This window comes from Trematomus bernacchii, unplaced genomic scaffold, assembly GCF_902827165.1.
Source record: "Trematomus bernacchii unplaced genomic scaffold, fTreBer1.1, whole genome shotgun sequence".
NCBI lineage: Eukaryota > Metazoa > Chordata > Actinopteri > Perciformes > Nototheniidae > Trematomus > Trematomus bernacchii.
In genome coordinates, this window is record NW_022987648.1 from 9,666,139 (window position 1) to 9,692,923 (window position 26,785).

The window sequence follows — 26,785 nt, forward strand, 5'->3', positions numbered from 1 at the left end:
AAGGGAAACCCCTAAAAGCATTATAGGGACTATTTAAAGAGGTAGCATTGTGCAGAAATGTACAGAATATAAAGAGGAATGTGGAAGGTTCACAGTATGAAATAACATTTGCTCAAATATTGTGCGTAAATGTAACGCATGAGATGAGTTACAGTATAGAGTCAGTGTCAGGACATAGTCCTATGTAGCAAAAAAGCGTATGCTCGATAATTTGTCTGTTATTGGACCACGTCTAACTGCTTAGTTTGAGGGACATTTGTAGACACTGGAAAATACTGCACCAAGCTAGTCTGTGTGACAAGAATTTCAGGTTGTTAGTTAGTTACCTTAAGCTCCATCAGCTCCTGCGTGTCATTGGGTGTGCTCAGTGCCTTCTCTGCCATATTCTCAAATTCATTACAGAGCCTGTGAGGGGAGAGAGCATTCATTCAGTGACATGTCTGAAGAGTTTCACAGACTTACCATCTAATTATGGCATTGCTTGGAGCAGATGCACCACTGGGAAAGAGGACAAGACAGCAGCCAACACTAGGTTTTAAAAGGATGGGCCCGATGTATATTTCGAGGCACCCCATTGGCCAACTAATGCCTAAACTCTAAAGATTCTCTATGTAAAAGTCAGGAATGTATGTCAAGCAGAAACTGATACATGTCCTTGTCAACTTTGATCCAAAACAATAACTTGCTTGAGCTGCATTTGGATTTCTTTTGGCGTGGATCTATTGTGAAAAAGCTTCAGTTAAACAGCACACTAACTGACTTCTTGTTGATCTCCTGATGGTCCTGCAGCATGCGAGTGACCATTTTCTGCTGGAGCTCCTCAGCACGCTTGACGAGAGAGTGGATGAGCTTCTGGGACTGAACCTCAAACATGCCGAGGCGCACCACCTATAACCCAAAGTATTTGTCAGTAACACAATTAACGTCATTTAAAAAATATATCAATTTCAATATCTAAAGTTTGTTGCCTTTGAGATTGCAGATTCAAATTGTTCAGGCATTAGGGTAAATATCAGAAAGGGAGGAATGAGAGGGAGAAAAAGTAGCAACCTCATTAATGTCCCTCAACATTTTACTCTCTGCAATGATTTGTACTTTTTAAGCTAACAGTTTTATATAAGAAAATGTGATGAATAACTTTTATTAGCCATATAACTTGCATTAGCCATCACATTTTTCAATTTTCCATATAAATGTTTAGCTAGTTTAAAAGGAATATACAGAAAGAATCGGCAACAGGGAATGCAAATGAATTCTTGTTTTCATCCATTACTTTTCTAATTCGTATTTTTATTTACGCTTACTTTTGTACCTTAACCAAGCATTTATTTTGCATTATTTCCAAATGTGCTGTGTCCCTTTAGGTTGTTTTTTTTTGCATACACCTATTGCCACCTTCCTGACCAAGTACCTGGCACGATGTGTACTGGATCTGGTCAGCAAGCTGCTGGTAGTGGACCACCTCTGCCATGATGTCCTGGAAGGAGTGCTGCTCACTGAGGAACTGCTCCACATCCTCCTCCGCCTGCCTGGAAACCAGCGGGGAGTATTTATCATACTCATGGACATACTCCTTGGGCTTGACACACTCAGCCAGGAAAACACGGAGCACCTCTTCCCGCTGCGCTACCAGGATCTCCGGCAGGATGATGGGCTTTAGAGTGCTTCCACACTGGGAGCTTTGCTGGAAAAAACAAGAATGGTTCACAGAATAAGAGATCCTGACAACATGACAAGAAAAGAACAACCACTTCAAGCGATTAAATCATTCACAATGTGCTGCTTATTGTTAAGGCACTATTGATATATACTGAGTTTTTTTCTTGTTTTAGAGCGATGTTGATTCAACTCAAAATCCACTCTGTGGTGCTGTTAAACTGTACAGCATTGTAATCACATGGGTTTCTATCCAGAAATCAGAGATCCTTTATCAAATGTACATTGTTACAGCAAAGGCACAATACAAAAAAGATAGAATAAAGTTAGAAAATTATATTAAAAAAAAAGAAATGTTGTCCACCCAATATTATAAAATCAAATCAAATTAAACAAAATGTAATTATCTGTGATCAGCTTCCAAAATGATCCCAAATAGACTTAACATTATAACCCTATAAATGTAGGAGCTATTGCAGTACTTTTTTCAGTTTTAGCTCGATGTACATAATATACTGGCAATGCTACTGAGTGTATACCACACACACAAACACTGTTTATCTTACCCACTCAAAGTAGAGTTTGGTTTCCACTCGTGGTACCATGTTGATAGGCCTGAGCATGAGCTCATAGACGTTAAGGAGGGCCTCCTCGTACTGTTTGAGTTCAGGCTCGAACTTGATGTCTCCGTCCTCCAGGATCAGATGCAGCACAAAGCCCGTGTGCTCATAGGCCCGCTCTGACTTCTAAGAGGGGGTGGACCAAACCAAAACAAGGTGAAAAAAAGCGTTTAGTGTCTTCATTTCATGTAGGACAAAATCAAATACAATTATGTTTTTTTTCAGGAAAGTAACTTCAACTTTTTTCAAATTGTATTTGCTGGAAATTGCTTAGCCTTCTCCTACCGGGTCTTGGGAAATGAGTCGTGTATAGTCCCTCATGGAGTCTATTGCAAGGCTCTGCAGCTGCATTGTCATCAGTGTAGCCGCACAGTTGAAGAAAGACAGCAGTTTGGGCATGTTGCTGGAGGCAGGCACCAGCTGGGACCTGCACCCCTGGTAGTAAATGTTGTGCACTTCGGGAACCCAGCTGGTGAAGAAAACAGCAAAATCGAGATTCAGATGATGTGTTATTATGCATCTAAAAAATGGGAATACAGAATACTTGAACGGAAATTGAAAGGAGCTTAGTCCCAAATTTCAGCATTATCGTTTTAACTTGCTCTTCTTTGTGTTTCCCATTTGTGCGTACAGTATTATGTACTTGCTAGTTATCTTTAGAGAGAAAAGGAAGTGTCATCTCTAAAAAAAAGTATTTGTTAGTTAATGTCCTTAAAAATGTAAGCAATGTTTCTTATTAGAAAAAAAGGACAAAGCAGTGTGGAGGTCTAAAGTGAGGATCATTTATGGACATTCTGCAACAAACGGCTGCACAACAAAATGCAGTACTAGTACATGTATGCTAGACAAGAAGGAATAAAAGACATATACATTTAGTATGCAAGATAGATCATCAGATCATCTCATAAGGTTGGGTAGATATACTTCACATTGTTGTAATATACTGTTGACGTGCTAATAAGTAGTTTTTTTTTTTCATGGGGGTGCTATAAGGAGAGACATGTATTCTCTGATGTGAAAGCTTCATATGGCTACGACTCGAGGTTTCTACAAAATACTAATACTTTATGGATGGCAGCTAAAAAGATGTCCCAGTTAACTTCTTATAGAGCTGTCAAACAGAAATACAATGTATCGATTTTCTAATTTGTGTTGCTTTTTTTGTTTCTCTCCTTTGTTCCAAATGACTCCTGATTATTTTTAACTGAGTACAGGTACAGTATGTTGGAGTGAAGTAATAATGTGGACTCACCTTTTGAGGAGGACTTCTCTGGCATTGTCAATTTGTCTGTTGACAATTTGCTGAAACACCGAGAGCTCCATGGACTCCTCTCTGCTGTGGAACTCCTCTACATCTATCAGGCGGAAATGTCTGCAAGCAGGTGAGATGATAAGCAAACACTTATTACTTCAGCAATAATCTGGTTTAGAATAGCAAAAAATATATATTTACAAAACATTGCTAACTGTAGACAGTCTGGATACAATTTCAAGAAACTAAGAAAACAGGAAAACTCTTTCCCATTAAAACAGGAAATGATTCATGCAAATATGTTTTGTATTAACTGTGGTTTCATTTTCAGCAGACCTTGGTCTGCTGAAAATGATTGGTGTTTTAATATAAATACAATTACAATTTGATGTGTAGAGTTTACAGTAACATTCAATAATGAATAATAGCTTGACATAAAAGTACACAAGTTGTATTTCCTCTTACGCAATGTGGTTCACATACTGATGTTTACTTGTCACACAAGGTGTCTTACTTTGTAATTAAGCATTACAAAATAAAATACATATATTGCACATAGTAGTAGTTTTTTGACACTTTTTAGAAATATTTGTTTGACCAATGTCTATCAAACTCACTTTCAACACAATTTGTTTTTTGGGACAAAAGTTAGAAAAGTATTATAGCATACTTACTTGTAAAATGCATGCCAAATGTAAAGCACATTCAGCATAGTGGGGTTGATGCAGTGAAGCTTATTCCCCATCTTCTTTCGTGCAAGGACAAAGGCTTTGTTCCATGGTTTTTCCAAAACCTCCAGTCTAACAGTGAAAGATAACACAAGCGACATTTATTTTGAACTCTTGCATTATATTGTATTCAATCATTTTTAAAGCTACTAGTCACTGATTATTAAAACTCAGATTTTATATGCACAGAGAAATACAAGTAATCTCTATTTGGCATCTTCATATGATCCATGCAACACAGGCCAGGCGCCGTGGGGGGCCAGGTAGGGCAAGGTCCTACCTTTGACATCTTTTCCCATCTTTGGACTTTAATGCTACGATCTATATTAGGTAACGTTGGACACTAAGTCAATCCAAAACATTCAGGAGTTCTTCTGAGTTTGGAATCTGAAGCCTGCTTATTTTGTTTTAGGCCAAAAATGGACATAAAAAAAGGTTTAGTGCTGTTTAGTGCATAACGTGTTGTCGCTCTGTACTGTGTAGATTTCTTTGCTGCTGTAGGCAGTGGTTGGTGAAGTGTAAGGCCCACGCAAAGCTGTTGCTGTGATTCTTTTTGATGTGAATTTAGGCACATGTGGTTTACCTGTGTTTGTGCTGCCTCCCAAACAATGCGTGGTTCCAAAGGTGGTTTGTAAGTTGCTGTTTATTTTTGCATACTTGCAAGAGGCGCGCGTCTTCAAGCAATGCTGTTAGCCATGCTGTCTTACTGATATTTAATTTGTGCCGCCCCCCACATGACATTTCTTTGGGCCCTCCCATGAAAAAAACATGCCTTCTTTGCAGATTTGCTCTGGCGCCGCCGGGTCTGATGCTCCACAGTATGAGTAAGGGGAGTCACTTTATACTTCTCACAAGATACACATGAACAATACTCAGTCACTTCCTGCTGACTTACTCAAGCCTGTGAGGGGGCAGATCTTTCACTTGGTCTTCGTCACTGTCCCCTGAATCTCCAAATATATATTTCACTGCAATCAAAAAAAAAACATTAAAACAAACATCAACAAATAAGTTATCACCACTGTTTTATGCATAACAATTACATTTGTATTAATTCAGCCATCAAGAATTTTTGGGCCAAGTGTTAACAAAATAGCAAAGGTTGATATTAAATGTACTTAAAATACCGATTGCTTCCTTGACGCTGAGCAGGTATTCCTCCCTGATCTCGTCGACCAGCAGATGAAAAGGTGTGCTCAGGCTCTGCAGGTGGCATGGTATCATTCCCTGAATGCTCTCCAGCCAAGAGTCCTCCAGAGGAGACACATCTTCCAGGTCTATCCCCTTCTGGATGTAGTTATCATATCCCTGACGAGATACATTTTTAGAACATTTCAAACAAACAATGCCTAACACACATTAAAAACATGTTGGTGTAAGTGCTGATGACAGAATTAATACAATTTTTGTTTGTAAGTATTTATTTTCCAAAGGCCAATGCTGTGAAACTGATCAAAATCATTATTTCTATTGAGTGTTTACTGGTTTATGCTGCAACTATAACTATACAAATGTGGAAAAAGTACATACAAGTAAAAAGTTTTAATGCTTTGACCTTAGTACAAGAATTTTCCAATATATCAAAAGATATGTACGTGTTTTTTAGGTAAAGAGAAAGAAGACTGCACAAAGAACGAAACAGACCTAGCAACTGCAACCATTGAGACCAACAAAACAAAACAGTGATAAAAGGCTACCATATCAAGTGTCTTGAAAAGTATAAAACAATGACGGGCACAACTTCTTCAATGTGTTATGTCACACACACACAACAAAGAGAGCTTGTTATGTATTATATGGCATATCAAGTATGGTAGCTATTCACCTTTCCACGATTTGTCTTTGTTGTGGATTTGGAGGAGCCAAATGTTGGCGCGGGGCTGTCCTCTTTTTCTTGCAAGCTTAAAGAAATGGGAGCCACGACAATTAACAGTTTTTGTACACAATTTCCTATCTGTAATAGTGTAATATGCGTAGCAGTGGTGGTATGATTAACAGTACAGAGTTTCCTTTCTAGTAGTAGATTGGTCCATTATAGTGGATGCCAACTTATTCTGTATATGTATACTTTTATTTGATAGAGATAAATTATAGATACATATATTTATTTTCTTTTTTATACTTTTTATTTATCTGATTATTTCATTAGCATATGAAGTTTGCTCAGAATATAAGGTCATATTCGTACAAAGAGTATAGGTAAAACACATCAAAAAGCAAGAGCAAATCAAATCAAACTGAAATAAAAAACAATGTAATGTTTATATGTATATCTGTTTATGTTTATTTGTCGTTATATATATGTGCACTCATGTGCAGTGCCTTGTTGCATGCTCCTGTAACAAAAGCAATATTAAAAGAAATTTGGATGAATAAAGTCAATCTAATCTAATCAACAACAAAAAAAGGCTTTGCAAATATATATTATATAAAAAAAACACAATTCTAAATCCATATCTTTTAAAATAGTTAGTTATAAATGTCCTTCTATATAACATACATCAGAGGTGAGTGACACTGAATTAGAGATGTATAAATACATAATTGGAAATTACATGGGAGACGTAAAATAAAGTTTTATAAAAAATACAGGAACTCACCATATGAATTTAACCAGAGTTTCCCGGAGAATCTTGCCCTTCTCATTAATGAGTTCTGTATGGGTGCTGATGCAGTGCTTGGAGGTTCTGTTGAACTGATCTGCTGTTCTGCTCTCAAGATCGTTCTGACCTGTGCCCTGACTCTGAACCGGTCTACTGTGCACTCCTTTAGTCAGACCAACTCCTGCAGGCAGCACACACAGGGCCAACAGAAACAGTGCTTGTGAAGTCAGTGATGGAATAAATACTCAGATTTTTATTTGGAGTAAGACTTACAACACTAATTGCAAAAAAGCTCTGTTACAAGTCAAAGTTTTGGCATTGAAATGAATACAAATGAGGTACCAAAAGTTGTTATGCAGAATGGCTTATTTCAAAATCATGTTTCATTATATATAGATTTGATTTATTTTCTACTGTAATTAAATGTTGTATGGCTGAGTAGCTTGAGAATTTACTAAATGCATATGCTGATAAAATGTTATATGAGAGTGATCTTTATCTGCAACGTTACTAGTAATTAAAGGTATTAAATCAATGTAATTGAGTAAAAAGTACAAAATGTACCTCTAAGATGTAGTGGCATAAAAGTATATGGTAGCAGAACATGGTAATAGTCAAGTGAAGTGTGTAACATGTGTACTTGTTAGTTCGTTAGTTTACACTATTGTATAAAATACAAAAGTATAGGAAAATGTGATAATGTATCTGATGTTTAAGTTGTCATAAAACTATATGTATTTTGTATGTGTCTGAAAAGTATTACAAACTCAGGCTTTAAACATTGGACTCACGTTTCCGCTTGAGTGGGGGATACGGCGAAAATGAAGGTTTTGTATCTATCCACGGCTGTTTTCTGTGGAGCTGGACAATGGAGTTAACAATTTAGGTTGGTGTAGGTTTGAGACAAATAATTTCAGGTTTTCGGAACAAAAAAATTGAACAGAGGAAGTTTTAATTTAAAAGTGGTAAAAAAATGTTTACTGTTGTAAAAGTTAGCTTAGTGTCACGAGTCACGACCAGCTGAGCTAACTTTAATAACGTCAGTTAAAAGTCGCAGCGTTAATACAATGAAACACCTTTCAAAACGAGGTCACAACAGTTCACTTAGTGCTCTATAAACGTACCTGAGGTAGAGCTGGTGGTAGGAACGCAAGACCCTCAGCTATATCTGGCTTCTTTTTGGCTGAACTCATCTTGGTACCTGTGCAAAGTTATCATGAGCTAACGCTAGCTCTCTAACGAAACACCTTGTGCTGTTGCTAGGGCCGTTGCTAAGCAAGCAACGGTGAACACACGCGCAGACTCGCGTGAACTTTTTGGCCCCGGCAGTTACACACGCAAATATATGTCTGTTACAGATTTATTATGTGCTTGTTTGATAATGTACGCATACAAAAGCAAGAACTCGATACAGTTCAATTCATGTCAATATTTCAACTAGCGTGACGGTTAATATGTTTTTTTCTGTCTTTACTTGCGTAGGTCAGGTGCTGCTATACTCAACTTTTAAAACAAGTAAGCCTATACCGTTTTCCGCCTTCATAATGTTTAATCTACTTTCCTTCGTGGATTTGTGTTAAAATACTCCCTGTGATATCTTAGCTTCAGTATTCCATTTTGTGTGGTTCTCCAGTCTCATATTAGAGCTTCAGTGAGCATAGTAACATGAATGTTGAGGTGTGCAGTTAGCACAGTGAAGATGATGGAAGATCCCATTAATATGTAGTGAGGAGTGTGCCACAGATGGTAATAAAAAGTGAATGTATTTCTTTCAACTATTTGGGTCTGAGACTATAAATAAATATAGCCTATGTAAGAATATAAACATACATTTATATGAATATTCTATATAATGATATATGATATGATATCGGCTTTACAGTATACCCGTTTATCCAGTGAAAGTCCCAGGTGGAGTTAATTAAAAACATATTTGGAATTGTACGTATTTATTTAATATTGGCACTGTACCCAGAACTAGGATAGATTTAATATTGTTAATATTGACTCCAATTGTTTTATGACCTAATCAGACTTAAAGTAAAATCTCATATTCACCAATCCAAATTACTCTAAACCCTCATTTATTATGTTTGAAGAAAGAAACCAAGCAAATGTATCAGCACAACAACTTTGCATACGTCGTTCATTTTATTTAATTGAATAATATCATCTGACTTTGTATTGACTATGTATATTCTCCCCTTTGTTTTGTTGTGACTGATATCACGTATATGTCTTGTCATTTTTTCTAAGATAAATACAGTATTTGCCCATGCCTGTAACCCTTTTCAGTATGCAATTAATTTCTTTAATTGCTGCAACACACACACACTTGCTTTATTTCCCCCAATACAAAATATTACATCAAAATTATCAATACTACCAAAATATTTACACAAAAACACGAAAGGATAACTTTGGCTCAGATCGAGTCAAAACCCAAACCTCTTACAAAGAACAAATCCAAATCATCTTGTTTCTTGTGAAGTATAAATACAATAGTGCTCTGATAGAGTAATTCTTTTTACATAACAAGGTCAATTCATGCTTAGCAAAAGCATTATTATTCAGGAACATCAAAAAATAAAACATGTGGAATGAAGGTGCTCTTTTGTAGGGAACACAAAAGTAAAAAAATAAGAATAGTCCAAAGCAGGAAAAAAAATATACATGTTTGCTGTCGTTAACAGCTCTATTTGAGGAACAACAAGAAGAAGGGAAAATGATACGCTGCATAATCTGGGTAGTCTAATAGGCAGCTGTATGTCTGCTCAAAAATATATGGTCATATCATAGGGGTTTCTGTAACACTTTATTCCAAGTAAGTCCCTAAGTAGGTGCAGGTACGTGAGTGCAGAGCCTTCAAATACAGTAACAAAACATACCCAGTATCTCAGATGGGATTAGTGGTGTATTTGGAAAACCCAACTCTGGTCCACGTTGATAAGGAAAACAAAGGACTATGCACCTCTCCCAATATTTACTGTATCAGTGGCTGTGGAGCTGCTCTTTAATCTGCAAACAGAAGTTTTACAGCTGAACCCGTTAACTGAGTTTCTTCAGGTCAGGCAGTGTGAGCTCATACCTTAAAAAGGAAAGGGAAAATAAATATGAATATAATTATACTGGATGACTACTATCGACCAGGACATGTATACAATGACGGTGGGAAATATCTTTAAATTCAGAATGCTTCAGCTTATGTTTAACAAAAATCATGGAGAAGTGAAAAACTGCATTCCATACCATTCTGTGACGCCTTTGGCTAATTCCAACTGTGAAAGATCGATCATCACCTGTGAGCGGGAGCATAACTTGGAAATTAGTCCACATACTGATACAAATATTGTTTTTGTTTTTTTAATTACGATTACAATAACTTGATTACAAATAAATAGGAAATATAATCATCTTTATTTTTTTGGTGATGTTTTTTGTGATGCGTTCGACGATAGATCAAAAATAATGTTAAGAATTATTCTCTTCATTTTTTTACTTCAACAAGCTATTTTTTGTCTTATTCAGCAGTATACTGAAAGCAGCAGGAAAGCCCAACTTAGAAGACGATGATATCCTTTTATTTATTGCAAGTTAAATTGTTATTATTGCAATATTCAACACTTTGTTACATATTTTCCTCATAGTGTGCGTCCCTAATCGAAACTGAGGTGCTAACTGCAAAAGCGTGACAACAATAGCGGTCAAGACATTGGTTTTGCAATAAACTGTGTGTTTGGGAAAAAAAAGTATGCTATGAGTTTCTTCAGTTGTTTCACTTTGTGCACTTCAACACGGATCCCCCATTTGTTATGACCTGGCTCAAAAGGCCACAACAAAGAGGAGACACACCATATCCACGTTTAACAAAATATGTTTATTTAAGCAAAACATTCAAATCAACCAAATTAATTAAGTGCAAAACAAGTCAAGTATGAGGTGTGGATGTCAGTGGTATCAGTAGTGTAAATGCAGGGTGAGGATTGTATGGACATGTATGAGTGTGAGAGTGTTGAAGTGCACAAAGTGAAACAACTGAAGAAACTCATAGCATACTCACAAAACCGGGGTGCCTGCAGGGAGAAGCAGAGAGGGAGACGGAAAGGAGCAGAGGCTTTAAATAACTGCAGGGCACCAGACCCAGGTGCCCTGAGTTACTGCAATCAAGGCAATCAAGGCAATCAAGGAGGCTGGATGCAGCACAGCCACACCCTCTCCAGATGAACCCACAGGGGCATCACACTCACCATAATGTCCTCGTCTAACAATATAAACAATGTTGAATCACAAGTAGTATTACCCACCATGCCAATGTCTTTCCTCTCCCGCGAGTGGAACATTTTCCCATTTTTCACGGACACATCCAACTTCCTGGTTTGTGCTTCTTGAAGTGAAACATCAAATTCAAACCTACAATGAAAGAGTTAGAGCAAACAATTCCAGAAAACCAATCAGAAGTAAACATACAGCGACTGCTTAACCTTGGTAATAAGAAATAAAGAATATGTTTTTTCTTTCGTGCAAATGTGTCATGAATCCAAAAAGCTTACTTGTGATTGAAGACAGGATTGACTGTCCTCTTCTTGACCTGCGTCCTCTTGCGATGTATCCAGGTTTGGTCAGGGAGGAAATACAGGCGGACATAAGAGTCTGTGCCATTCTCACTGGTGCGGAATAAGTTCCTGCAAGCAACAGGTACACACAACGGGTTACCATAGCTGGGGTTAGCCATATGAAATTGAAGGGGAAAACCGTATGGATGTTAAATCACAGCCATTTCCGGTTTGTTATGTTGGATTGAGTTACAGCATTTAAAGAGGCCCTGTTATGCTTTTTGGGTTTTACCTGCAGGAGTTAACCAGGACGATGAGTTTGTTCCTCAGGCTGGCGTAGCGTACAGTCAGCTGGATCTCCCCAAATGAACCCTGATGTTTGCTGATGGCCCTATATGGATAAAAAAACATATGAATATGTCCACTTTCTCTTGGGTCCACAAAGTTAAGTTCATTACGTTCAAAAAAATGTTGAAGGGGAGTGCACTGGCGTTATGAAAAAAGGAAATAGAACAAAGTTTACTCTGGATAAGATGCCCCATCTGAAAGGTCAAAACGTGACGAGGCGATGGAGTTGTCTGACAACAGGCTCTGGGAGTCATAGCGACGACGCATGTTTGGTGTGGAGGGTGGCGGCCGCAAGATTTCATCTGAGCCACTCTGGGTGTCCCAGGATGCAGTTGAGGGTGTGGAAGTGGTGTTGGGGGAAAGTGCTGCAGGGGAGGATGTAGCTACAGCGGGAGTGGATGCAGCAGCCTTACCTCCTTGGTTAGTCTGTGGTATTTGTTTTTTGTCTTGTGGAGGAGGGTTTAGAACAATCGTGGGTGGAGGCTTTTCGACAGTGAGAATCTATTGAGGGAAGAGAACATGGTTTGCTTAAGTCAGTGACACAATGTAAAAAATGATTTACCGGTACATCACTTTACTGTAATGCAGCGTTTCAAACCAGTACACGACAACACTTACGATATTGGGATATTGAAAATGTAAGTGATATCATGTCTAATATCACAATATCAATAGTATATCTTTATATTGCGCAGCCCCAGTGCTTGCTAACGTTGTGTACTCACCCTGAGAGTGGCTTTCAGCTGGATCTGGCTGTTGGCTCCGGAGCGTTCCAGCACAAAGCGCTGGTCTAAAGTCATGTCGGAGGTGTTGAGGAGGCGACTCAGGGGCAAGTTGAAAATACCGAGCTGAGTCTTCTTCTCATGCTCTTTGACCTGGACAAGGAGAAAACATATAAAACCAATAAAATACTGAATGAAAAACATTGTATTTCACTTGAGGACATATGACTGATTGATGGAGGTCTAGAATAACAACATTTACAACATTAATGATTTTGGTTTTTTGGTATCATTTGGATCAAATAACAAGAAAGTCACAGTATCTGTACATATTGACACATACAGGTTGGAGATTTCAACCTGTATGTAAAACTAAGTAACTTGTAAAACTAAGTTTGAACAAAATGTGGGGAAAATCACCACAAGTAATGTGAATTCATGTTTGTTTCTATACAATACCATTAAACGAGTTGGTTCATCAAATACAAATATTATTACCAACCTGAATCATGAGCTGCTGTGTTTTGACATTATGCACAAAGAAGGTGAAGCCCTCCTCCCACTTTGGGTCTTTAGATGCGTACGCAACCTATGAAATGAGTAGAGATTGAAGAGAAATAACTACAGGTTAACGGTTTCCTTTGCGAAAAGCTGGATATTTGCAAAATCATCAGACATCTCAATTTGCAATTACAGATATTAGGTTTTACTGTGCAAAATATATTAAATCAATTATAAACATGTATTAAGAGATATTGTATTGACACAATGATTTGTAGAGAAAATAGTGTATTAATGTGACAAAGCGAGAGCCATACCTTGCTTTTCTTAACATCCTTATCAATGGCAAATTCCACATAGGAGTTCAGGGTGGCAGCTCTCTTTGTAAGCTGAAAACAAAGTAAATCAGTCAGCATGATTTATTCAGCAAAATGTTTTCATACACTTTGTCAATGACAGAAAAGCCCAAGAACAATGATAAATATATAAAGAATTGTACAAATGTGTGTTATTATCAATATCAACAATACATTTGCAAAGTTCCAATCTGACACGCTAATAAACTAACAAGCCAACAAGCCAACAAGCTAGTTTATCTGAAAACAGCCTGCTGCCTTCCAGGTTGGATAGGTGAAGCATTCCACTCCATAATACATCACAGACACGTCATACCATCTGGTTCACGTTAAACAGATGTTTTGAGAAGTATTATTACTGGAGAAAAATGTGAATGCTACAGCCACAACTAGCATGCTAGCATGAGCATGTTGACAACATTCCACTGGGAAGGATGCTAGCTCAAGACATATTCAAAGTATAGGAGCCTATATTCAATATTGCCCTTTAGTGAGTGATATTGTCAATGGGAAAAATTATTGGATATAATGTGACATTTTTGCTTCACTTAAAATAAATTCACTGAGTATTGGTATCTTCCAAAAAAGAACAAACCACCCTTAATATAAGGCTGTCTTTGACCCAATGTAGCGCAGGATAATTACATTTAGTTATTGAATGTAACTCAGTACATTCAGGGTTTTTGTTCTTTACTTGATTATTTCCTTTTTATTCAACTTTACAATTCATCTCAGTGAAAATACTTCTAACTCAACTAAATTGATTTAAAAAGGTTTAGTAACTTATACTTAAATTAAGGATGTACAATTATTGATTGTGTTTATTATTATAGGTTCATCTGCATAATTTAACCTATAACTAGCTCTACTTTTAATTAATTCATCGTATGATATGCTTGTAACATACCTTATTCAGAAATGAGCTTTTCTGCATAATAATTACTTTTAGTACTTTCAGTATATTTTGATGATATGTTTGTACTTTTAAGCAAGCACTCTTATTCTTAATTAAGTAAAAAGGTGAATATGTCTGCAACACTGAATTAATTCTTAACTTGTGAACGCAGTTTTGTGTCTCACAATTCTCTGCCATGTATTTTCACATAAAGGCCACCAGAGGGCATTTAGAGGATATAGCACACATCCACAGTTCAATTTAGGTGACTGTTTTTAGATATATTTATCATTAACCAGTCTGGGTCAAGAGGTTCCCTTAAATAATTCACACAATGTGATCATAAATACCTTTGATACCAGCTGAATAAGGTTTTACACAAGATTGAGTAAGTCAAATATATTTCTCAGAAAAACCAGGAAGTAATCTGTGACCTCAATTGCATTTATTGAAGATCTTTACCATTTTAGTAACTTATAATACAGAACAGATATTTGCCTGCATTTGAATTCCAACTAGGGCAAATTATTATATTTATACATTTATTTATAAATTGTTCAATTCGCTCAGTTTTTAACACTGTTCTGCACCGGTCTTTTGCTGGGAAAATCTTCCTGAACAAGCCTCAGGTAAAGGGAGAAACCCAACAACATGGACACCAGCTGGTAATAAACACACCCACATGATTAAATGGCAGAAATGCACTGGACAAACGGGAAACACCAGCTCCACACAGAGACAAGTTCTCCTGGGGCACTCCCAGAAAACATCTGATCCAACCAAGGCTTTTGTCTGACATCAATATACAAATGTACACTCATATTTTAAGGCAGTAACGGGAAAGACATGCCAGATTCAAGCTACGCCTTCATGAACTACTTGAAAAATATGTTATTTCTTGCATTCATTCGCACTATATTAAATACTGGGAACTGGGATAAAATGGCTGGGAAACTGGGATCAATTCAAACTGAAAATAAAGCGGTTTTGAGGAGGGATTAGTCATGTAAACAGGAATTAGTTGGAGCATCTTGAACATAAAGTGTGGGTCTTGTTTAGTTTTTTCTGGATTTTCACGTCAAGTTTTAAGTGTTGCGTTTTAAATGTTTGCACCTTTTGTTGAGTTTGTGTTGTGTACGGTCTCCTGCATATTTCTTGTTTACTTTGGTGTATTTTCAAAGTCAATATATTGTAGGGATGGGCATTGAAAATTAACTTTAAGCTGTGGTTTGTCGTATTGGTTTATACTAAATACCTGTCCCTGCACAATAACCATTAAATAACAACGCCTGCTTTTTCTATTCTGAACAATGATGTGATCTGATCTTGGTATTGTGTTGACTACTTGACGAACAAAACACTGACCCTCTTTCTCAAGGGCAACACTGTACTCAAGTGGTCATTATTTAATAAATTAAACTACAACACACCAAAGTAATGACAATTGTCCATTTTTGGCCTCCGAGTCTGGGGTCTACACGATCCAGCCCAGCTGATTTTTATAGTGAATACTGGGGAGGGAGCTTACCCGAGCTTCTTTTGCGGGCTTCTTGTGTTTCTGATGCTCCGTCATCTCGCTGTGGTCTTTCTGCACACAAGACACAAGAATACATCAGCACATTTGTGATTCTTGTTAGCGTTACCTGCTCTCAACAACAACAGTGCCCATTGGAAAACACTTACTGGTAGGTTTGAGGCATTGTCCAGATACACTGCAAGCATAGCACAAGCAAGGCCATCTGAAGACTGGAAGAGAGTGATGGCAGAGTGTCATAAATGATTAACAAGTTAAAGTAACACACAGGGGCAAACTTACAAAGTTAGAGGGATAGTTAGGATTGTTTGAAATGGGGTTATATGAGGTAATTGTCTGTATTAATTGTAATAACTACAGCAGATAACAGTTGGTACGTAGTAGTATAATGGAATATTAGCATTGAACTGCTGGTGATTGGGGCAGCAGTTCAATGCTTCACTCCTTTGGCGAAGGAGTCTGGTGGCTTTAAAGAAAACATAGGTTGCGGTTTCCGCTCAGAATGGGCTTTCTGAATGCAAAGTGGTGAAAATATTCCCAATACAGAACACTATTCAACTGATATTTCATTTGAATGATTAGAGTAAATCTCACACTAAAAATCCAAACTATCCCCTTTAAGATTAATACAAATATGTGTCCAGAAGAATTACAAGTAATATAAGAACCTGATGATATTGAATAAAGATGTTAATGAAAATATCTGGATAGAAGAAATGAAAGCAACAATGTGGTTACCTCCCTCAGCAGTTCGGGGTCAGACTTAAGGGAAAACCACTGGAGCTTGAGATGAACTTCTCCATTCTGGACGCCTTCCAGAGGAAACCACTACAACAGTGAGGAAGATCCATTTATCAACATGAGATTCAAAACATGACTGCATTTAAACAGAAAACTGGTGAAAATGATTAGAAATGCTTTAGAATTTAGTTAGTGTGGGCAATCAATTATTAATTAAAGCTCACCTGATCCATTTCTATCTTCTTTTTCACTTCTCCGAAATCAAGGTTAAACCTACGGTGATAATGACAAATGATGGCAGGTGAAAACTTTATAGCAGTAACCTTGAGAATATACTTTAATTTATACGTAATATGTAAGCTATTCATATTTCTCCATACAAGCTACTGTATATTTTCAATCAAGTAACCATATAAGGTGTGGTTAAATGCCATTATAGGATTGTAATGTAGCATGGTAAAAGGTAACACTTGGGAAACTATTCCATTCCTTGAGTCCCCGATCAGATTACTTTTATATAGAGGAATGAAAACCATTCATGTGACTTAGACAGCATTATCCCTACTTTTTCCCGCTGGTATTTGATAGTTTCTTACGTTCCCAGTGAGTCATCTTTATCTGTGTCCTCATCATACATCTCCAACTCCAGCTCCTGCCCTGGGGCTTCATGGACGACAAACTGCACACAGATAAAGAGAAGGTGGATGTTACTAATGTTATTTTTGATGGGAAAGTCAATGTTAACATCAGTTCAAAAATCAGAATCAGAAATCCTTTATTTGTTAATAACACAATAAGTATATAAGTGTTTTAAGAAAAGTGACCATATTGAATTAAAGAGCAAGACTTAATTACATTTCTACAACATTTAGAGAGCTTATTCTTTAACAAATCACACATCTACAAAGAATGTTAGTTGATACACTTGAATTTGCAGTTATTGGTGCAAAAAACCTAAAAGAAAATTGTCAGCAACCTCCAGGGTTGACAAATGAAGCCACCCATTAGTCCCAAAAACTGCAGTTCCTCTTAAAGGTGGGGTAGGTAAGTTTGAGAAACCGGCTCGAGATACACTTTTTGTTATATTCCATGGAATGCTCTTAACATCCCGATAGCAATGAATATCTTAAGTGCTTTGACAAAAAATCCATAAAAAAATGTCATCTGTGGAAGCCGTGGTACTGTAAAAAGCACGACCAATCATTTTAGCCGGCCCGGCTAAAATAACTGGATGGCCTACCTGCCTGTCAGCCTTCCATCTGTGCACAAACTTATCTCGTGCCCTCATTGGTCATGTGCGCGTTCGTGTGTGTTGGAGGAGGGGCTCTGTAAGGAAGTGGCAGATTTTTTCCGGCTGTGTATTTTCAAATTCTAGCGCACTCGAGCTGGTTTCTCCAAAATTACCTACCCCACCTTTAAGTTCCTCTTATATTACCTTGTTACAAAAAAAACTGTTTTTCAACACTTTAGCTGATTTCCATATTCATAATCACTGCAGGAGGTTACATTTTTTAAATACAGACCAACATTTCGCCTCATTAAAGGCGCAGCTGTTTTGCGTGGTAGATGAGTTCAGTAACATCTTCAACCTGTCTGATAGGCTTCACCTCCATTCATTTGAGTCACTGAACATGACCTCTCAGCCATGCTTTGGAATTGATGCCTTTTAAATAATTGTTGACATTTTTGAAATAATATTGAGTCTCTGCCCCATTTTATATGCATGTTAGCAGACTTAGCACTAATTAGCAGGTATTAGCTCACTGTATTGCTAGCTTAGCTCATTGTACTGTCTATAAGACACTCTAAAGGAGTTGTCTGATCCTTTTTTCTCATAAGTACATTACAAAAAAGCCTGTTTTTAGCTAGCCAAAATTAGCATCCCAATTCATACTACAGGTTATGTTAGTTACAGACTCACCTTGCTAACCAAGCTAGGTAGTTGGTAACTAAGCGTTTGTTTTGCTAATATATCCAGCGCATGGCCTCACTCTTATCCAGTTCCAGACTCTTGTACAAATATGATTACTTTTGGCTCCAAAAAAAAAAGATGGTGATGGCAAAATGTCAAACCATAGTCTTCAAAAGGGTAGTCTATAAACCAATGGGTGTTGTCATTGTGACTACATCCAATCTAACATTATACAAAGTACTTGCTAACAATTATTTTAGTATCTCTTCAGCATTTTTCTATTTTTGCATACCAGAATACACACAGGATTACAGTGCATTTAAAATCACAATGTTCATGCATTTTTTTAGCTTATCCAGGTGCTTTAATAACATAAAAGAAAAATGAACAAAAAATAGTAATCCAACCATTGAAACCAAAGCATGAAAGTTACACTAAAGTGAATTAAGTTTTCACATAATCACTGTTATTTTACCTCAAACACTTCATTCCATCTGGGTTGCAAATTCTCTTTGACCGTCTTGCTTTTGACTTGTCTGTTGCCCACTCTGAGAGTTGCATAGGGATCTGATTTGCCCTTGACTAATCCCATCATGTATGTGTCCTTCGCCACCAGGTCTCTAGCCTCCAGCAAGTGGACCCTCACCACGCCCTGAGGAGCAGACAAGAAGAGATTCAAACAAAAAAGCTTGTTCAACATGAAAGATAAAGACTAAATCCTAACCAATGTACAAAACAGTTGAAAGACAAATACATTGAAAACTAATAAGGAAAGTATTTACAACATAGTTTTATTTAAAATAAATTGTACATTGAACTGAACAAAAATTGATTATCAATCAATAAAAAAGACTTATAGTAACATTTTAAAGTATGGTCCCTACTGTATATTACATTTACATCAAAAAACGTATTGTCCCGCCCTAAGCCAATGGCAGGGTATTTGAAAATGCAAGTTGCAGTATGTGATAAGATGAAGATTACTCCGTGAAATGGAAATTATATCTTACATACTCGGGGTAGTGGGAACCTCATCTGGTCGACTTTGACTTGGTCTATGAGGGGTATACACATGCGGTTGGGCAGCACCATGAGCGAGGCGATGATGTCCATTATGGTCCCCTCAGACAAGGAGCTGAAAAAGAACAGATGAATTGAGAGGGCTTTTGACTAAACAATTAAACAGTAAAATGTTGGAGTGACCTTTAACAGTCTAACCTGAAGCCAGGGCTGTCCAAAAGGTTGGTCATGCCAGTCCAGTTGATTTGAAGGGTCTGAAAAAATGTATTCAGAGTTTTAAACTTGGCCAATCAAGCAGCTTGATTGAGGACAGTATGGTCGAGAAAATGTCACTCACAGGGCGGCGAATGAAGAAAAAGGTGACTCCTCCAACCAGTGGTGCTTGACCAATAAGAGGCTCCAGAATGACCCTCATCATTCCCTGGAGCTGGAATATTGAAGTAATTTTACAACACTTGTAAACCCATGTTATGATGATAACCCTAACCCAAAAGACAAAGAGAAGCCTACTTTAAGTCCTTTGACGCCAGCTTTGATCGGCGGCTGCACCTCAGCGTCGATGTCCACGTCACTTTCATAACTGCAAAGTGAACAGTGATAGAGAGAAGAGTAATGAAAATGCTGTGAGGGAAAAATACATGCAGACTCTTGCCATTAAAACTAAATGACGTAAAGTAAATAGCAGCTCTGACATGAGAAATGTATCTGACCTACCATATATTTAGGTCCAGAACCACCTCCCTATGATCCACTTCATCTGTGTATGCTTTCATTCCAGTGATTCTAAGAGGCTGGAAATAGAAAAACATTTTAAAGTAAGCCTTCTTGAATGAGACACCACACTGCCAACAAAGAATGGATTGTGGTCGAGGATTGCACCGTGAATTGTGCATCATTTGCACCAGCTATCGGCCGCGTCAAAGTCACAAAACATATTGTGCTAATATGGTGGAAAAGTTATGCAATTTCCTCTCTTTTTATTTATTTTTTTTTTTTTTTTAAATTGTAATTGTAATCATCGTCTGTTGTGAGGATTGATTGAGTCGGAAGGCTGTTTTCTCGTTTTTTCCCCGAGTTTATTTCAAAATGACATGTAAGGTAGCTTTATTCATTTATTTTTCAATGCCACCACTGTCATCGCCTTCCAAAATAAGTAAGAGAGGGCTGACAGCCCTTATAAATGCACTTCAGGGGCCGCCATTTAGTTCAACTGGTAAAGCTGGCAGCCCATGTAGTTGGGCTTAGTGTGGAGGACCAAGATTCAACCTGGGACCCTTTACTTATGTCATCCCCTTTGTCTCCCTTTTTTAGCCGTGTCACTTTCCAATAAAGGCTAATCTGGCCGAAAAAAGGAAAAAAACACTAACCCACTGGACACACTAGTTTCCAGTAACTGCATGTTACTATAAGCACAGATCTTTTTTACTTAAAGTGTTTTTTTAGCAATTAAGTTAAATGAGCCAACTTTGCGCCATATCTCTTTGTATTTCCCGATTTAGATCAATCGGGACATGCAAACAGAACAGAGACGCTACCTGTTTGGCAGTGCCTGTTATGCATGCTTTGTGTCGGTTTAGCACATGTTTAGCAGCTGCAAAAACCCCACAATTCTTATTGCAAATTCACCCCTCAGTTTATCAGATACTTGTGTGTCGAAGTATTTCGACCCAAACCAAATCACAGGTGTGCTTTGCTTTACAAACATTTAGTAAAAGATTGTTATACATTTTGACTGAACACTTAAATAAATGGCGTTGCAAACTTACTAAGTGTCCAAAGTGGACCTTGGTGAAGGTGAACATTTTGAGCGCAGAGCTGGAGAGTCTGATGGCCGGCTGGATGTTTTCCTTCAGGAGCTTCTCCATGTACATCCCAAAGAAGGGCCAGGCCTGCTCCAACACCTAAATATACAAACAAGAATGGAGCATGTAAAAACGCCTTGATTCCACACCTTAATCAAACAGCACATACAGTACAGTCTTCTTCAATGACAGGCAATACTTTAAATGCACAATGCATCAGACAGTTTTCATAGCATTATTTTTCCAACTCAAAATGACTTAAATGGTTTATGCTGGTACAAACATTCGAACGACACAGTTGAAAATTGGTGCTCATTTAACTGTGTTTCTATGTCACAGCATAGTAGTGGTGAGTTTAAAGCGATAGTTGGGATTTTTTCATGTATGGTGTACATAAGTGTATGACCAACAGTGGCTGGCATGCCAGAAATGTGTAGGAACTGAAAGGAGAACCAACCTCGAAGCTTGGAAATTTAGAAACGTATAATAAATAAGTACAACAATTAAAAGGTGGGGTAGGTAAGTTTGAGAAACCGGCTCGAGATCGCTAGAATTTGAAAATACACAACCGGAGAAAATCTGCCACTTCCTTATAGAGCCCCTCCTCCAACACACACGAATGCGCACATGACCAATGAGGGCACGAGATAAGTTTGTGCACAGATGGAAGGCTGACAGGCAGGTAGGCCATCCAGTTATTTTAGCCGGGCCGGCTAAAATGATTGGTCGTGCTTTTTACAGTACCACGGCTTCCACAGATGACATTTTTTTATGGATTTTTTGTCAAAGCACTTAAGATATTCATTGCTATCGGGATGTTAAGAGCATTCCATGGAATATAACAAAAAGTGTATCTCGAGCCGGTTTCTCAAACTTACCTACCCCACCTTTAAAACCAGTGTAGGCTATTTTAAGGATATCATTCTTTCACTGCTTTGCGGATAAGAATCTTACGCTGTCATCTATACACTGTGTGAGTGTGGTGGCTTACAAAAAAGCATAGAGAATCATTTCCTTTTCCCATTTTAAAATGCTGTCTGACGGCAAATGATTTGAAATACAGTGCATGTTAAAACTGATGTAGATATCTTTATGTTGGCCTTTTTTTTAGGTGACAAAAATATGTTTTGCTGCCCCTGCCCACAGCAGTACATTGCTTGGCTCGTGTCATAATTCCTGTCTTTTTCTTCAAACTCGGGGCATATCGACTGCCATCCACAGTAGGTAATACATTGATTATTGATTAAGTACCTCATATACTCTAACTAAAACTATCCAAACCATCCCTATAATACCCCTACTGCATTTTGAGTGTTACCTATGCATTTTAGTTTACATCTAATTAATTCTAATGAGGCCATGTGACCTAACTACAGTACCAGGATGGCACGGTTGGGGTGTAAATAGAGCTCTTAAGCACTGTCTTTAAATTACAGAGGAAATGTAAAGCAACAACTTTCTTTAGCAAGTTCCAGGACACATAAGAGTTAAGAATATTATGATACTGTACCTTGTTAAGCCATTCAACTTTCTCAAAATCAGGAAAGTGGACCTTAAAAAGGGAAAAAAATAACAAAAACGTTAAAGTATGAAGAAGTGTAAGTATTTGTCCAACCCAACAACACAGTGGCATGCATGATAGTGGTGACAAAGACATAATTCAGTTATTATTAATCATCCATCATGCAAATAAGTCAACATAAAATCAGGCAAATGAAATAAAATCATGTGGCTTCTATTAGAGTGGGAGACATTCTGAAAATGTGTATGCATTCCTGGAATTTGACAGCATTCCTTAGTGAAAAAAGACAGCAGTAGCTTAGTTTGAAGTATTTATTTTTTAGAGCTTACCAACGTTTCCCTGCAGCATCAAAACTGTGGACTGTAACAGAAGTTTGGAATCATGTTCTAATACTGTGGTCCAAATAAATTACCATTAGTGCTAAAGAGGGAATTTCTCTCTTTTAAGACCAAAGAAAAGGGTTTTACACTGGGTGAATTGAGAAATCTTTTAAAATGGAATCCTGCATTGTATTTGAATAAACCTGTGTAAGATTGATCTGCGAGACACTAACTACAAAAAGTTGATCTGATCCGTTGTGCATTTTACATTCCTGCGACATGAGAGGAAACCGATCACTGTCTCTCCCTTCTTAGTTCCCATGAGTCACTGTTTGAGTGGGTGTGGTGTGGTGTAACCAAATACGCAGAGACAAAACCAGCTAAATAAAAACACATTTGGCTAGCTCAGCCCAAACCTGAGTATGGGAGGCTCATGCTATGCAAATAAAGTGTAGTGTAGTCAAGGCAACAGAAAGCCCTACAGTATCGGACATGTTTCAGTACGTTTTGCCTTGTTTAGCTCCGAAAACAAGGGCTTGACCTCCAGGGTTCAACCTTTCTCCAACAATAGTATACTCTCTTTGCTGTCTGGCTGCTGAAGATTTGTACATAAATTATACTATGTAATTGTGGTATAAATAAATACAAGTATAATATAAAAAACAATAAACTATGCTCATAGATACAAAAAGTGATAGTTAATTAGTGGAAAAATTGTAATGTATATATAATCCAATGCCAATACGTGTCTGTTGTATATTTCTATATATTTTGGTAGTGAGATTGTATATTGTACAGTATTCAATGTATTCAATATTTTCTTTATATTGTGTATTATTTCGATACTCTAGTGATAAAAGTCATTTCTGATGTAAATTGCTTCTATTTGTACGTTATTGTATCTTTTAAATATTTGTAACTTGTGTAATGCTTGACAACACTGATACTGTGACAAAGTCATTTCGCAATTTGGGATGAATAAAGTATCTATCTATCTATCTATCTATCTATCTTTTCTATTTTTAAACAAATGTTGCAACTGTCCTCATGGATGTGGTCATAGTCTGTTCCTCCTTTCAAATAAATGATGTAAACAACGTGTCAAATGTAATAATCTTAAATGGTATGTATGGGTAATAAGCACTCAAATGTAACAAAAAGTTGTTTTTGACAAAATAGTCTCTATGTTCATTGAGACAACATTTGAAAGTTAATTTCACAACTGTCCCGAGGCTAGGGGTCAACATCTGACTTCCTTTCAAATAAATATTGTGAACAACAAGTCATGTGAAATCCTCTTTTAATTGTATAAGTAGTTAGCAGACATATGTACGTTTATTACAATTTGTTTAATGTGTGTATAAACCAAACAGTCTGTGAGTAACTGAGAAAAATGCAAAAAGTGTTTCAACCATCCCCAGTCTCTCCTACCCAAAGCCATTAGCCCTAGAAAAGCTGCTCTTTGACAACCAGTACATCTGTCAACTGTATCCCATAATGACCACAACACATACCCATGAAGCCATTTGTAAGGCACTATGCAGCTCCTTGTTCACCACACTAATCTCGTTATCCAGAAAGTGAATGGCGCCTCCGATCCGGGCGTCTTTCCACTGGCGGTTCTTCTTCCACCAGGTGACCATCACCATGCACAGCACCACCCAGCTGATACTGAGGCCCAGGTACCCCGTCAGGTACACGGGGTAGAAGATCAGCAATGCCCGGCCGAAATACATGAGGAACTCCATCATGATGCGGTTGACGGCGGAGGGGCTCAGCTTCTCCGTGCTGCCGTGGATCGACATGCTGTCCGCGAGCCCCTGTGCCCCGCTCGGGAACATCTCTCCGGCCGATGCCATGGCGGGTTCCTGAGGTCCAAAAGGAGTAACGCTAACTGCCCGAACAGATAATTGTATTGTACGTAATTCGGGTCACTTTTGCATGGCTTTCTAAAGGAAACAAATCAGGGACGGTAAGCTACTGAACACTCCATAGGTGCGGTGGTGAAATGAGTCCCGGCTGTCCTAAAACTTCCGGGTTCGAAACTCCCAAAAGGCAGGTAGACACACCTGCGCCCATGGGTGGGAATGCGAACAACAACAAAATAATTCCACCCTAAAGATGAATGCGGAAAAGCAGCCTCGTGTCATAGGGGCCTTTTGTTTTTGTTATTTATCAGCAGTGACTTTTATAGCTTTGTTTGAATGTACAATCGTTGCATAGTGTATTTTTTAGACTGCTTTATATGTTTTACATCATGCAAATATATAAATATACACAGATTTACATCCCAATTAAACCTTACACTCTTCTCGTTTATAAATTATTATTATTATTATTATTATTATTATTATTAATAGGTCTAAGTATATATAAGTACCCCTACAGCTTGGCGATTGTAAATATTTTACTGTTATAATTATTTTGTTACTACAAAAATAATTCTTTTTTTCATTTTATTTGTATGTGATGACAATACAGGAATTATTCATTGTTTTTTATTTTGTATATGCCTGCAGTTTTTTGTGACTAGATCAATTATCCAAGAATCCTCATCATATATGGCTAATACAACCATCTGCAATCCCCCAATGAGTCTCTATATTTATGTGCAAAATACAAGTGTTGATTATCAGAAAGAGTTAGATGTACCCACTACAACTCAGCATCTGAAATGTATAATATAGAAAATATCCGGAATTTAATAAAATATTGTAATGTTTTAAAACTACATTTGTGACTGATTGTTAAGTTTTTCATTTTATTTTCGGCTAAAGGCATTCTATCTAATTTTTATATTTTGGATATTCGCAGTTTTTAAAGGATTTTGTTACTATATGTTTTTATGACAAAGCCAGTCTTCCAAGAATCATCGTTACATGGCCAAGAGAACAATCTGCATAATTCTTAGCCTTATAAATCAAGATGTAATAGTTGATATATCAAATACATATCAGAGAATGGGATCTGCAGTTTCAGAGAGACCTGCAGATGGCGCCAAAGGGTGCAGCAGAGAACCTCATTTGAATAAAGCTGGTAACACAAATCTGTAATTTCATGGCTCCAACACTGTCTCTCTCTGATTCATATATTTACTTTCTGTTGATGAAAAATCCTATTTTTTATTATCCCTTGTGGAGCTCTATTTGAGAGCAAGGGGACACATTTATAGATGTGTTTTATTACACAAAAAAAGTCTACTAAGTTGTAAAAAAGGTAATGAACCTCAGTATCAGAAGAACCTTTATTTTATAGGCTAAAATGAAGGGATTTGGAAACTGTTTAATAATAATAATAGCTTGGATTTATATAGCGCCTTTCATGAGACCCAAGGTCGCTTTACAAAGAAGAACAGGAGTAGGAACAAACTTAACAAAACAAATCATTTATAACAGGTAATTTTAGAAATATTCTGTAAATAGAAATCACGGTCATGCTTATATATAAATGTCATGGTACTTTACATGATTGTAAGGAAATTGCCATTTTCTTGTAGGCCTACAGTATTTCTTCAATATGTTATAAATAACCAGATAAAATAAAACAATTAAAATAAAAGCAATAGTCAGGATTTCAATTACTCTGCCTTCCTAAGATATGTAAGTAATATATGTCTGTTAGAGAAAATTGCTAAAGAAAATGGTTTGACTGTAAATGAAGCCTTGAAAACCACACATTTGACAATGTATGCTGCTGTATT

The 26,785-nt window shown here is 37.3% G+C and overlaps 2 protein-coding genes across 2 annotated transcripts in view; both read right to left on the reverse strand.

Moving 5' to 3' along the window:
- dnah7 (dynein, axonemal, heavy chain 7) overlaps positions 1 to 8,211 on the reverse strand; it is a 111,770-nt gene extending 103,559 nt beyond the window's left edge. The window contains 13 exon segments of the mRNA XM_034134577.1: positions 327 to 405; positions 761 to 888; positions 1,412 to 1,684; positions 2,223 to 2,402; positions 2,562 to 2,745; positions 3,529 to 3,648; positions 4,203 to 4,328; positions 5,152 to 5,224; positions 5,384 to 5,564; positions 6,082 to 6,157; positions 6,857 to 7,040; positions 7,651 to 7,720; positions 7,984 to 8,211. Of these exon segments, the coding sequence (XP_033990468.1) occupies positions 327 to 405; positions 761 to 888; positions 1,412 to 1,684; positions 2,223 to 2,402; positions 2,562 to 2,745; positions 3,529 to 3,648; positions 4,203 to 4,328; positions 5,152 to 5,224; positions 5,384 to 5,564; positions 6,082 to 6,157; positions 6,857 to 7,040; positions 7,651 to 7,720; positions 7,984 to 8,052 (1,743 nt within the window). The 5' untranslated portion in view covers positions 8,053 to 8,211.
- A 765-nt stretch (positions 8,212 to 8,976) lies between these two features.
- On the reverse strand, positions 8,977 to 25,126 carry esyt3 (extended synaptotagmin-like protein 3). The gene is made up of 23 exons (XM_034134649.1): positions 24,600 to 25,126; positions 22,754 to 22,795; positions 21,208 to 21,342; positions 20,156 to 20,232; positions 19,952 to 20,021; positions 19,779 to 19,868; positions 19,640 to 19,695; positions 19,436 to 19,556; positions 18,897 to 19,073; positions 17,106 to 17,188; positions 16,734 to 16,782; positions 16,507 to 16,596; positions 15,918 to 15,980; positions 15,763 to 15,822; positions 13,301 to 13,372; positions 12,985 to 13,071; positions 12,486 to 12,635; positions 11,936 to 12,261; positions 11,705 to 11,803; positions 11,410 to 11,541; positions 11,164 to 11,269; positions 10,109 to 10,158; positions 8,977 to 9,947 (listed from the first exon to the last, which is right to left on the reverse strand). Exons 1-23 carry the CDS (start codon positions 24,942 to 24,944, stop codon positions 9,908 to 9,910), a joined length of 2,520 nt encoding a protein of 839 aa, XP_033990540.1. The 5' UTR covers positions 24,945 to 25,126; the 3' UTR covers positions 8,977 to 9,907.
- Positions 25,127 to 26,785: the final 1,659 nt, after the last annotated feature.